This window comes from Octopus sinensis, linkage group LG25 (genome assembly GCF_006345805.1).
Source record: "Octopus sinensis linkage group LG25, ASM634580v1, whole genome shotgun sequence".
NCBI lineage: Eukaryota > Metazoa > Mollusca > Cephalopoda > Octopoda > Octopodidae > Octopus > Octopus sinensis.
The window spans coordinates 16,157,782-16,171,149 of record NC_043021.1 but is presented as its reverse complement, the minus strand read 5'-3'; the positions used below and the strand labels follow the sequence as shown (position 1 = coordinate 16,171,149).

The 13,368-nt window shown below is 41.5% G+C and overlaps 1 protein-coding gene across 3 annotated transcripts in view; it reads right to left on the bottom strand.

Moving 5' to 3' along the window:
- The window catches only part of LOC115224298 (carbohydrate-responsive element-binding protein), a 229,571-nt gene that overhangs the window by 20,676 nt on the left and 195,527 nt on the right, over positions 1 to 13,368 (bottom strand). For all 3 annotated transcript variants that reach the window (XM_036513489.1, XM_029795128.2, XM_029795129.2), the window contains 8 exons: positions 12,751 to 12,876; positions 10,812 to 10,962; positions 9,665 to 9,757; positions 7,647 to 7,705; positions 5,134 to 6,318; positions 3,507 to 3,639; positions 1,810 to 2,018; positions 145 to 262 (listed from right to left, as the gene is read on the bottom strand). In XM_036513489.1, the coding sequence (XP_036369382.1) occupies positions 145 to 262; positions 1,810 to 2,018; positions 3,507 to 3,639; positions 5,134 to 6,318; positions 7,647 to 7,705; positions 9,665 to 9,757; positions 10,812 to 10,962; positions 12,751 to 12,876 (2,074 nt within the window). The remainder of the gene's footprint in view (positions 1 to 144; positions 263 to 1,809; positions 2,019 to 3,506; positions 3,640 to 5,133; positions 6,319 to 7,646; positions 7,706 to 9,664; positions 9,758 to 10,811; positions 10,963 to 12,750; positions 12,877 to 13,368) is intronic.

Here is a 13,368-nt window from a genome sequence, read left to right as displayed (position 1 = left end):
TTACTATATATATATATATATATATATATATATATATATATATATATATATATAATACATATATAATCAGACACACACACACACAGAAAGAAGGGACATTAAGAGATAAAGACAGAGTAATTATAAACATTCAGCTAAACTGACCCTGTTTCGTAGTAGTCAAGGCACTGGTGTCCTGGTGAAAGGGCTGATTTCTTGCGGGTACTAAGACACTATTGGAGAAACTGGGTACTGAACTGGTTGCTTTATTCCCTGAAGGTACCTGAGAAAAATACATGAAGAATAAATAAAGTGGAAAATAGATAAATATATAGCTTGCGTGTGTGTGTGTGTGCATGTAACGGTATGCAAATTAGTAGCACCATCTCTCTTTGGCTACTGGATTTGCTGAGTATATAAACAATCTGGGATAGATCAAAATGATATAAACACTTGATGAGACCCCAATAAGGTCCGAAAATTGATTATGGCTGTTCATCATTTTTACAATTAACAGAGAAATAGTTAAATTTGTCAAGTTTGTATCTCTACTACCTAAGTTTATATTGATATATATAATATATGTAAAATTAGTTTGAGCAAACAAAAAGTTAATAATACAAGAATGTAGAGTCAAATAATATCTTTACTTGATAGCTACATTACTACTATTAGTTTCATCATTTCCAGTTCTTCAGGTAATCATTCTAATTCACCTGTTGTATGTGATTGCTAGGACAAATATGCAGGTGGATTAAAATCAATACTTGAAGAACTACAACTGGGGAAACTAACAGTTGAAATGTATCTAACAATAATCCAAGTATCAAATGAATATATGAATATATATATATATATACACATATATTATACACACTCACCCACGTGTGTATGTATAACGATGGATCTCGAAGCATTTGTAAAACTGTAAATATTTGGTTGGAAAACACTTTTGGAAAGAAAAAGTCAGATAGCCTTCATTTAAAAAAAAATTTTTTTTTATCCAGAATGGTTTTTAACCTCCAAATCTTTGCATATGCTTCAAGATCCATTGTTTCCCAAAAAGAATTACTTCACATCCTTTTACAAGTTTATAAATTCCTATGACATCAACACTATGTCATCATGATCATCATCGTCTAACATCCATTCTCCATGCTGGCATCAGTTGGACAGTTCGACAGGAGCTGCCAGGGCTGGGAGCTACACCAGGCTCCAATTGCTTGTTTTGCCATGGTCTCTACAACCCTTCCTAATGCCAACCACTTTACAGAGCGAGCGTGTGTTTAGATGTTACGATACATAATAATAATGTATGTCCTATGCTGGTGCCGTGTAAAAAGCATTTGTGCTGGCACTATGTAAAAGTGCTTGTGCCAGAGCCACATTAAAAGCACCCAGCCCACATTGTAAAGTGGTTGGCATTAGGAAGGGCTTCCAGCCATAGAAACCAAGCCAAATCAGACTGGAAGCTGGTGCAGGTCATCTGCTTGCCAGCTCTGGTCAAACTGTCCAACCCTTGCCAGCATGGAAAACAGACGTTAAAGGATGATGATGTGTACAACTGTGAAACACAGAAAACTAATGTCCTGCAAGAAATAGAAACACACTGGTATCTAAAAAGGACACACCAGAGCTGACCAGAGGCTAAACAACAACAACATATGCATCATAAACACACAAAAACAGTATATAAACCACACAGCTCAAGCAGCAAAATACATAATATGTCCCATAACAAATACTATGGACAAGCAATGATGAGAACTATTAAACCTCATCTTGTAATAATTAACTTCAGATTTAGTAATTATGTTAATGGTTACTTACATTGGTAAGGGTGTTAGGAATACTGGTTGGTATGGCAGAAGCAACTGAGATAGGTGTATGACCAGCTGAAGAGATTGGCTCTCGTGCTGGCCTGATGGGAGCATAGTTAGTTGTAGAGGAGGTGATTGAGGTTGAAGTGGCCGTTGTGTTAACAGAGGTTTTTGCATGTGGCTCTTGTTTCACATCGATGCTTGGGGTTGGATATGTGCCTGAACCGAAATAAAAAAAATGCTTTTTAAACATCATAACAGCGGAAGGTGAGTTAATACAAATGATTCCAGGAATGGAAAGCAGGTGGCCAAGTAGGAAGCTATACAAGTTCAAACTCAACTACATAACTATTTTGATAACATATCTCCATGGTAGGAGCACTCCGTCGGTTGCGACGATGAGGGTCCCAGCTGATACGATCAACGGAACAGCTTGCTCGTGATATTAACGTGCAAGTGGCTGAGCACTCCACAGACACGTGTACCCTTAACGTAGTTCTCGAGGAGATTCAGCGTGACACAGATTGTGACAAGGCTGGCCCTTTGAAATACAGGTACAAGAGAAACAGGAAGAAAGAGTGAGAGAAAGTTGTGGTGAAAGAGTACAGCAGGTTTCACCACCATCCCCTGCCGGAGCCTCGTGGAGCTTTAGGTGTTTTCGTTCAATAAACACTCACAATGCCCGGTCTGGGAATCGAAACTGCGATCCTCCGACCGCGAGTCCGCTGCCCTAACCACTGGGCCATTGCGCCTCCACATCTCCATGGTATGACACTAAAGGCAGCGAGCTGGCAGAAACGTTAGCACGCCGGGCGAAATGCGTAGCAGTATTTCATCTGCCGTTATGTTCTGAGTTCAAATTCCGCCGAGGTCGACTTTGCTTTTCATCCTTTCGGGGTCGATAAATTAAGTACCAGTTACGCACTGGGGTCGATGTAATCGACTTAATCCCTTTGTCTGTTCTTGTTTGTCCTCTCTGTGTTTAGCCCCTTGTGGGTAGTAAAGAAATAGGTATGACACTACCTTTGTTTCAACTAATTTTGAAAATAACAAATGGTGTTTGTAACATAAATGAACCTGGAATTTCTGAAGGAAGGTTATAATTTCAGCCACTTTAAAATGGGAAGTTTGTATCACAGGCACAGGGATAGTCTCAGTTCGGTTGGTATCTAAACAGTTAACCCTTTGAGTAACCCATTTCTGCAGAGATGCACTACCTTTTCAATTAATACAGAAAATGAAAAAATTAGCAAAATGGCTTTGTTATTTTTGAGCTGGCGATGAAAATAAACCTCATTTGGTCACATACCATGAGAGTATCTTGGTCAGCCTAGGAACTTTTCAGGTGACCCTTGCAAACAAAGCATAGAATAGCAAATAAAAAAATAACTCCTCCCTCACACCAACGAAACTCATTCAGTAACCATTTGAGCGAAATGAGCTACTCGACCTGAAGAAAATTCTAACTGGGCCCCACCTGCAAGGTCATGTGCTGTTCATCTTGATATAAAATCACCATGTTGCGCACATGTGGTCCTGATGCATGTGCCTGGTGTACCCTTATCAGTCATACACTGGGCTTTGTATATTTGTACCCTAGCATCACTTTGATGGCATGCACTGCTCTCTCACTCAATAATAATAATAATAATAATTATAATAATTACAATAATAAAATGAAACAACAACGAGAGCAAACAGCTTTACCTGTTGTGAGTAACTGTGCTAAAAATGTATGGTTGGCTGTATATGATGGTGAAGGCATCTCGGATACAGTTGCTACTGCTGTAGATGTGGATTGGGGTGTTGGCCGGTGTTTACTCTTGGCTACTTGTGGGCTCTAAAGAAAATTAGCAAAGGAAACAAAGATTGAAAAAAAGAAACAAAAAAAAAACAAAAACAAAAAAGAAACATCTAAAAAACAAAACAAAAACAAAATAAAAAGGTATGAAAAAGGAGTGGCTGTGTGGTAAGTAGCTTGATTACAAACCACATGGTTCTAGGTTCAGTCCCACTGCGTGGCGCCTTGGGCAAGTGTCTTCTACCATAGCTTCAGGCCAACCAAAGCCTTGTGAGTGGATTTGGTAGATGGAAACTGAAAGAAGCCCATCGTATATATGTATATATATATGTATATGTGTGTATATGTTTGTGTGTCTGTTTGTCCCCCGCCTCCAACATCGTTTGACAACAGATGCTGGTGTGTTTACATCCCCGTAACTTAGCAGTTCAGCAAAAAAGACTGATAGAATAAGTACTAGGCTTACAAAGAATAAGTCCTGGGGTCGATTTGCTCGACTAAAGGCAGTGCTCCAGCATGGCCACAGTCAAATGACTGAAACAAGTAAAAGTGTAAAAGAGAGTAAAGAGTAAATTATCTTAATTAATTAATTATTCCAATGTTACCCTTCGTCATCTCCTTTTGCAATCTATAGTTTCAGTTTAGCTCTGCACACCATCAGACACAGAGCAGTCATCTGATTTGAGTCAATTCATCAATTGTTCTTCTCCTGTACTTACAACATAAACAGAACAAGCGAAAAAAAGAGTCTTGAATTATCTTAAAACAAGAGTAGGGATTGTGTATAGTTAGGAAAACAAGTAAAATGGTCCAAGGTTATGTGAGAATGCCCTAACAATATTTCCTGTATTATTATCATAGCAAAAGAGGTTGTATGGTGGACCAGGTTGAAAGGACTCAAGAGAGACACTTTTCTCTTTGGCCAATCCCTCATTGTGCTGCCCCCCCCCTGTACATTTTCTAAAAGGTGGGAGACTTGCGAAAATGGCCAGTGTGAGTGGACCTACTCTAATAATGTGCCTGTGAGCTACTGAATTTGAGAGGGTCCTTCCTGGGTGCCCGCAAAGAATCGAGTGGTTCAGGATCAGTGCGGTATCTGAGCCAACCCCAGGTGGTTACCCCCCTACTGGGGAACTTTTACTGTTATGTTCTTCGTCATCATCATCATCGTTTAACGTCCGTTTTCCGCGCTAGCACGGGTTGGACGGTTCGACCGGGGTCTGGTAAGCCAGGGGCTGCACCAGGCTCCAGTCTGATATGGCAGTGTTTCTACAGCTGGATGCCCTTCCTAACGCCAACCACTCCGCGAGTGTAGTGGGTGCTTTTTACGTGCCATTGGCACAGGTGCCAGGGGAGTCTGGCAGCGGCCACGATCGGTTAGTGCTTTTAACGTGCCACCAGCACAGATGATTCTTCTTTGATATTACTGTTATTGTTTTAATTGTGTACTCATTTTGTGTAAAACCCCTTACTGTATTGTTCACTATATGTCGGCCCTCGGGGCCAATGAATGAAATTATTATTACTACTTACAGAGGGTACTGCAAAGCCTTGACTCCGATTAAATGATGCACTGCTGTTGCTGCTGCTGAGGCTACCACTGCTGTTACTTTTGTTATTTTTCTTATTGTGATAGTTACCACTACCAGTAATACTACTGGTGTTGCTGCTGCTGCTGATATTAGTGGTAGAGAGTAGTGGGGAGGGACTGTTGTAAGAGTGCCTCCTGCCGATTGCGGAACTTTTGTGGTGAAGATCTGTTGCTGCTGACGATGACACAACAGGAGACACTTGTGCTGAGATATCTGTGGATGACGGCGAATGGTGGATGGCAAGGTCGAGCCTTGGCAGACCCATAGAGAGGCTGTCGGGGTTGTTGCTGCTGGTAGCACCACTGCTCACGAGAGCAAAATTGCTTGCTCCTATCTTTCGGGGACAGATCTGTTCACCAGGTTGACATACTCGAGACACGTTGCCAGCCGCTGCCGGATGCATGTCCAGTACTGCCGGCGTGTCTACAATTGAAGTTGCTCCCATACTGTCTTTCTGATGAAGGGGAATGGAGAGTGGGGCAGGAGTACAAGCCGCTGCGGGGTTTGGGGCCAGGTTCGGTTGCGAGGAGTTTACTGCATCGTTGATCAATGCTGAAAGAATGGTGTTCACCTCTGCAGAGTCTTTATTTACAGCAGCAGTTCCTTTGTAACTGGGGGCCACCACCGTAGTTCCAGTACCGAGAAATTGATTTAAGGGCTGGTGCACAATGGGGTTGACCGCTTGAGGGGCATCGACTTTAGGCAGTACATTTGTGTATTGTTGGAGCATTTTGTTAAACATTTGGTCTGGCACCTGAGGGTCTGATTGCTGGAGAGAAACAGAACTGTCAGTTAATAGGGGTGCTTGACCATCGCCCCCAACATGACTCACAGTATGTGAAGAACAAAACGGGGAGCTTTGTAGCAAGTTTAGGGTGGACAGAGACTGTTGCTGTTGTGCCTGGGGCTGGGGCTGTAACTGTACAGGAGCAACTGAATAAAGATTAGTCTGTGGAGCAGGGGACATGGTGTGTGTGGATTTTAGCGAAGAGATCCCTAAAGAACAGTCTTTCTCTTTTAACGGATCTGATGAGGGCACTCCTCCTTGCTGGTTTAAGGGAGGTACTTGAGCAGTTAAATCAGATGTAAGGTCACTTTCCATGGAGAGCAACAAGTTAGGCTCAGACTGTAAAACAAAGAAGAATATCAGGTTATTTAACGAATCATTGATGGATTCATAACAAACAAATAAATAAATAAAATCATTATTAATAGGTGAAGGCGTGGCTGTGTGGTAAGAAGCTTGCTTCCCAGCCATATTGTTCAGGGTTCAGTCCCACTGCATGACAACTTCTACTATAGCCTTGGGCTGACAGAAGCCTTGTGAGTGGATTTTGTAGACAGAAACTGAAAGTAGCCCCTTGTGTGTGTGTGTGTGTTTATTCCTCCCTCCCCAAACATTGCATTTGATTTCGATTTCACTTGCCTCAACAGGTCTTCGCAAGCAGAGTTTAGTGTCCAATGAAGGAAGGTACGCATAAGCGGGCTGGTTACACCCCTGGCATAGGCCACGAGGTTATGGTCTCACTTGGTTTGCCAGGTCTTCTCAAGTACAGCATATTTCCAAAAGTCTCGGTCACTAGTCATTGCCTCGGTGAGGCCTAATGTCCGAAGGTTGTGCTTCACCACTTCATCCCAGGTCTTCCTGGGTCTACCTCTTCCACAGATTCCCTCAACTGCAAGGGCGTGGCACTTTTTCACACAGCTATCCTCATCCATTCTTGCCACATGACCATACCAGCGCAGTTGTCTCTCTTGCACATCACATCTGATGCTTCTTAGGTCCAACTTTTCTCTCAAGGTACTTACACTCTGTCGAGTATGCACACTGACATTACACATCCATCGGAGCAATGTACTATAACAAGTAAAAAAAATATACACACACACATACACTGTGTATGCCAGTGGAATCAAATTAATGCTTAAAAAAGCAAATAAGGATTTAAAAGGGAAGACATCATCTGGTTGCAGAATATTGCCTGAACAACTCGCATTCAATTAACGCCCAGATGGAAAAACAAAAATAACGATGGTGATGATAGCACAACAACAGAACAACATATATATCTGCATAGGATACTAAAAAAAAAAAAAGAAATTAACCCCTTACCCGACAGAAACGAATATATGCGTTTTGACCGAAATCGTTTTTTTCCATCTCTGGTGAGTTAACTCGTCAAAAGATAGACTCGCAAAAATCGACAGCAAATGAGTTCCTTCGTCTAAAAACGGGTTAACTCGTTTCTGCCCAATGCCGTAATTTAAAATCAATATTATTGAATTAAAATTCATAATAAATAAGGTTTGAAATATACCTCGAAATCACCATTCAAAACAGTAAAATAAAACCATTAAAAAACATGTCTGAAGAAATACATTTATTTTCAAAATAATTGTTGGGTAAGGGGTTAAGAATTAAAACAAAGATATGTATATATATTATGTATTTACCTGATAAGAAGTGACTGTAGAAGTCGGCAGGTTTTGGGACTTAAATATATCAGAGAACACTGAAATTCAGAAATTAAGATAAAGAAAATGAATAAAACAATACAAATGTTTCAATTACAACAATTAATGATCAACCATTAAGAAATTCAGAAATATTGTATGGCAGGGTGGTTAAGAAGTTTTTTTTTTTTTTTTTTCCTCGACATGGTTTCAGGTTCAGTCCCACTGTACAGCACATTGGCCATGTGTCTTCTAATTATAGCCTCGGGCCGACCAATTGTGAATTTGGCAGGTGGAAACTTTGTGGAAGCAGACTGTATTACTCTTTACACTTTTACTTGTTTCAGTCATTTGACTGCGGCCGTGCTGGAGCACCGCCTTTAATCGAGCAACTCGACCCCGGCACTTATTCTATCGGTCTCTTTTTGCCGAACCACTAAGAGACGGGGACATAAACACACCAGCATCGGTTGTCAAGCAATGCTAGGGGGACAAACACAGACACACAAACATACACGCGCACACACACACACACACACACACATATATATATATATATACTAATACAATTGTTTGTTTGTATTCCACCTGCCTTCGTCTTTTGTTTATTTCCGTAAACCTGCCTTCGTCTTTTGTCTATTTTCATAAAGCTTACCGTTATATATATATATATACACGACGGGCTTCTTTCAGTTTCCATCTACTAAATCCACTCACAAGGCTTTGGTCGGCCCAAGGCTATAGTAGAAGACGCTTGCCCAAGGTACCACGCAGTGGGACTGAACCCGGAACCATGTGGTTCGGAAGCAAGCTACTTACCACACAGCCATTCCTGCGCCTAAATGTGTATGCTCGGAGAGGTATATGTGCGCATGCGTGTTTGTATTCCGCACCCAACAACTCAGAAATTGGTGTTGGTTTGTTTACATCACTGAAACTTGGCAGTTTGACACTGGCAAGCCAGACAACTGCACCAGACTCTCTGGCATATTTTCAACAGCTGGAAAGCCTTTCCTAATGCCAACCGCTTTACAGTATGTACTGCTGCTTTTTACAAAGCACCAGCACTGGCAGGGTCACCAAGTAACTCACAAGACAAAGACCCTCAGCTGGAAGAGGGAGTGGTACAGAGGGAGTGGTACAGAGGGAGTGGTACAGAGGGAGTGGTACAGAGGGAGTGGTACAGAGGGAGTGGTACAGAGGGAGTGGTACAGAGGGAGTGGTACAGAGGGAGGGGTACAGAGGGAGTGGTACAGAGGGAGTGGTACAGAGGGAGTGGTACAGAGGGAGTGGTACAGAGGGAGTGGTACAGAGGGAGTGGTACAGAGGGAGTGGTACAGAGGGAGTGGTACAGAGGGAGTGGTACAGAGGGAGTGGTACAGAGGGAGGTGGCTTTGTGCCACTTGAGAGGCTGAAGTATAATAGAGGAATAGAGTTAGGTGGCTTGCTGGAGGGGAGATGCTTGTCTACCCCAGAGCTGGCAGAAACGTTAGCACGCCAGGCGAAATGCTTAGCGGTATTTCGTCTGTTGTTATGTTCTGAGTTCAAATTCCGCCGAGGTCGACTTCGCCTTTATCCTTTCAGGGTCGATAAATTAAGTACCAGTTGCGCACTGGGGTAGATGTAACCGACTTAACCCCTTTGTCTTAAAATAGTAATCAAAGGGGTTAACAGATAAAGAAAAAATGGGGGGGGGGCGTTTGAGAACCCCTGGGCTAAACTCTTCAAGGTGGTGCTCCAGCATGGCCACAGTCCAATGACTGAAACGAGTGAAAAGATAAAAGGCACAAAAGATAGTTATGAAGAGGGGGGAAGCAGAAGTTTTGGTAGATACAGAGTGGTTTGAGGGAGGAGGAGGAGGGGGATGAGGAGGAAGAGGAGGAAGAGGAGGAAGAAGAGGAAGAGGAAGGGGATGAAGAAGAAGAAGAGGAGGAAGAGGAAGCTGAGGGGGAAGAGGATGGTGGTGATGATGGTGATGATGATGATGAGGAGGAGGAAACAGAGAGCTGCAAACTTACGTTGCATTGGTTCCATGGTATCCATGAAATCTTCTAAGTTGGGTTGGAGTTGCATCAACACTGGCTGGATCAAATCAACGTAACCAGTTTGCACTGAAAACACAATAACAACAAACAAATGCCAACTTCAGAACAGTTTCTAATACACACGTCCAAGTCGCTAACATATAATATATATACACACGTATCCAAGTTCCTGAAGGCATATCAAGTGTACCCCACCAATACGGTTTCCTCATACAACTCTCAGAAAAATGGATGTGTTTTCATGAAATTTTCTACAAATACCTTTCAGATGGCAAAGATTACATTTATATTAGAATTTAATGTTAAAAGAAATTAGAAAATGGTGAAAGCTACGTTGTGATCTTGGCCATTTATATGCCATGGAAACTGAGTTAAGCCCAAACTTTATGATCCCTAGGGATCATCATCCTCATTTAATATCAGTTTTCCATGCTGGGATGGGTTGCATGGTTTGACAGGGGCTGGCAAGGCCAAGGACCACATCAGGTTCCAATGTCTGTTTTGGCAGGGTTTCTACAGCTGGGTACCCAACTGAATGCCAACCACTTTACAGAATGTACTGGGTGCTTTTCATGTGCAACCAACAGCAGTACTTCTTACATGGCACCACCACCTGTACTTTTTATATGGCACCAGCACTTTTTACGTGGCACCATCATCTGTGCCTCTTATGTGGAACCAGCACAGTGCCTTTTATGTGGTTCCTATATTATCAGGAACAAAAAAAAAAAACTGGTACTCCATCGGCTATGACGATGAGTGTTCCAGTTGATCCAATCAACAGAACAGCCTGCTCATGAATTTAACATGCAAGTGGCTGAATGCTCCACAGACAACATACCTTTAACATAGTTCTCAGAGAGATCCAGCATGACACAGGATGTAACAAGGCTGGTCCTTTCGAAATACAGGCACTACTCATTTTTGCAAGCCGAGTAGACTGGAGCAACGTGAAATAAAGAGTCTTGGTGCAAGGACAAAATGTGCCACTGGGTATTGAACTGACAGCCTTACACTCATGAGCCGAGTACCCTAACCACTAAACCACACATCTTTACTCTGTACACTAATCACCGACATCATATACATGTCAATACATAGTCATTGGCAATATACTTACTCAGTTCACGTGGGTTGGGAAATGGAAATGGTTGGGAAAGTGAAAAAAGGGCATCAGAAAACTCCATGTCTTCAATTTTGTAAGCGTCGTTGCTTTCTGTGGCGTTAAGTCCCTGAAAGGCCCACTCGTAGAGACTGTTTTGGGAGCTGCCCTGAAAGAAAAGGAAAAGATCAGGTTAAATCAGTAAATTCTGAAGTATTTGGAGGGTTTACACAGAACATGGTAAGGAAGACATATCGCTTTACGTCTTGGAGTCACAAGACCTTTAACCCTTTCATTACCATATTTCTGTTGAGATGCCCTGTGTTTCTTTCAATTAATTTAAAATATAACAAAGAAATTAGTAAAATAACTTAGTTATCATTAACCTAGTGTTAGGAGCACAAATTGTGACTAAGGTTTGGTAGAAAAATTTAATTTAGAACTTTTGAAAACAAGACATTTATACTAGAGAGCCAGAGGCGGTTTCAGGCGGGTTGGTATCAAAAGGGTTAAGAAGTAGACAGCAGTGCTACATATTTTAGATACAAGAAACTAAGGAAATTATATTACCATAGGTTTAGGCCTGGCTGTGTGGTAAGAAGTTTGCTTCCCAACCACATGATTCTGGTTCAGTCCCAATGTGTGCCACGCTGAGTGTCACACACACACAGAGTCCTGGGTATGACTTCAAACTGGATCTGGTAGTGCGGCCCTGTTTGGGAACCCAAGAGTTTTGAGGAATGTGGAACTACATCTTAGCCACTATTGTTCCCAGGCCTACTTTCACCCAAGTAGTAGCACTTGTCAGGGTCCCAGCATATTAGGGTTTTAGCATATTAGGGTCCCAGCATATTAGGGTTTTAGCATATATAGGGTTTCTACCTATGCATGTGATGTTCAGGTCCAGGGAACTCTGTAGATGTGACCTTTGTGGTTCAACGGAAAGGAAAGCAGCTGCAGTAACACATCATCAAGTGCAGAGAGCAAGACGAGGTAAGACATCTTAATCATTCACTGCATCGGTCTCCATCCCTCGTCATCTTGGTCTGGTCTTGCCACTGGATTGAAGACGGTCATGGACAAGAAAGTGAGGTTAACAGCTCACTACTCCACTTTAAACAAAGCCACCAGGCAAATAAGTCAGTCCCCTTTGAGAAATGACAAGATGGTCTTTGTCACCCCAACTGATACACATGCATATACACAATTTGAATTCTGTTTTTCCTGTCTGCCCCACCCAATTGATATATATTACCATCACCATTATCATCATCCGTATTTTATGTCCACTTTCCATGTTGGTGCAAATCAGATGAGTTGTCATAATGTGAATCGGTTTTTCTTTGCTGTTATTTCTCTCCTAGACAGGTCAAAAGACCACATCTTGCTTATAGGTTCCTATTTTTAGTATGGTTTCTATGGCCCAGATACCCTTCCTAACACCAATCCTACTACAGAGAGTAAGGGTAAAGGGTAAAGACCCTCTTCAGTCATGAATGACCATGGGATTGCATCAAGAAAGTTACCCTCCAAGGCACAAGTCAGGGCGACATTGTTTACGTCGCTATGTTCTGAGTTCAAATTCTGCCACAGTTGAATTTGCCTTTCATCCTTTCGGGGTCGATAAATTAAGTATCAGTGAAAAACTGGGGTCAATGTAATCGACTAGTCCCCTCCCAACAAATCTGAGGTCTTGTGCTTTGAGTAGAAAGGATTAGTAGAAGAAACTTGCCTAAGTTGCTGTGCAATGGGACTGAACCTGAAACCACAGGATTGCAAAGCAAGCTACATCACCACACAGCCATGCCTGTATATAAAATCTAAAAAAGTTCTCTACCCTGATCTAGCATACAGATTTTTTTTTTCCTGTTTAATAAATGTTTGAGTTGAACAAATGACAGCTTGTACCTCAGCACAGACAACATCAACAATTACATCAACAACAACAAAGACTTACTTTGGATGTGGTAGAGTTTCGTCGCGCACGAGTGATTTGGTTTTTCGAAAACTTACGCCAGCTTTTGTATTCTCCAGTAACTGACTCGAGCCTTCGTTTCCAATATTTACCTTCCATAACAACTGCCTGTTGTAACAAAAAAAAAAAATATTGAAAATAATCTTTAGAAAAATACAGTCAAAGATTGAATGACAAATTCTATCAAATATTGAGAGAAAGAATATAAAAAAAGTATCTACCTGTGTGTGTGTGTATTTGTTTATAGACGTACGTGACAATCAGAGACACCAAGCATGAGCTAATCTAAGCTGTATATCTTGAACATTTGCAAGAATTATATTGATTCAATTTCCGGAATAAAGTTTGTCTACCCAGACAAGCATTAAACAAATTTTTTTTTTTTTTCACCTGGGATGTATGATGAATATTTTGAAGAGAATCCAAAAAGTGTGACAAATGTGACACTAAACAAAATAACTATTTTTCATGTGAAAATATTAACTGCAAATCTTTTTGAATTCCTCCAGAACAGCATAAAAAGTCTCATGGTGGTTATCTATAATGGCCTTGAAATTTACAAAAAAATGTCAATGTTGTTTACTGGACAATAACGTCTGT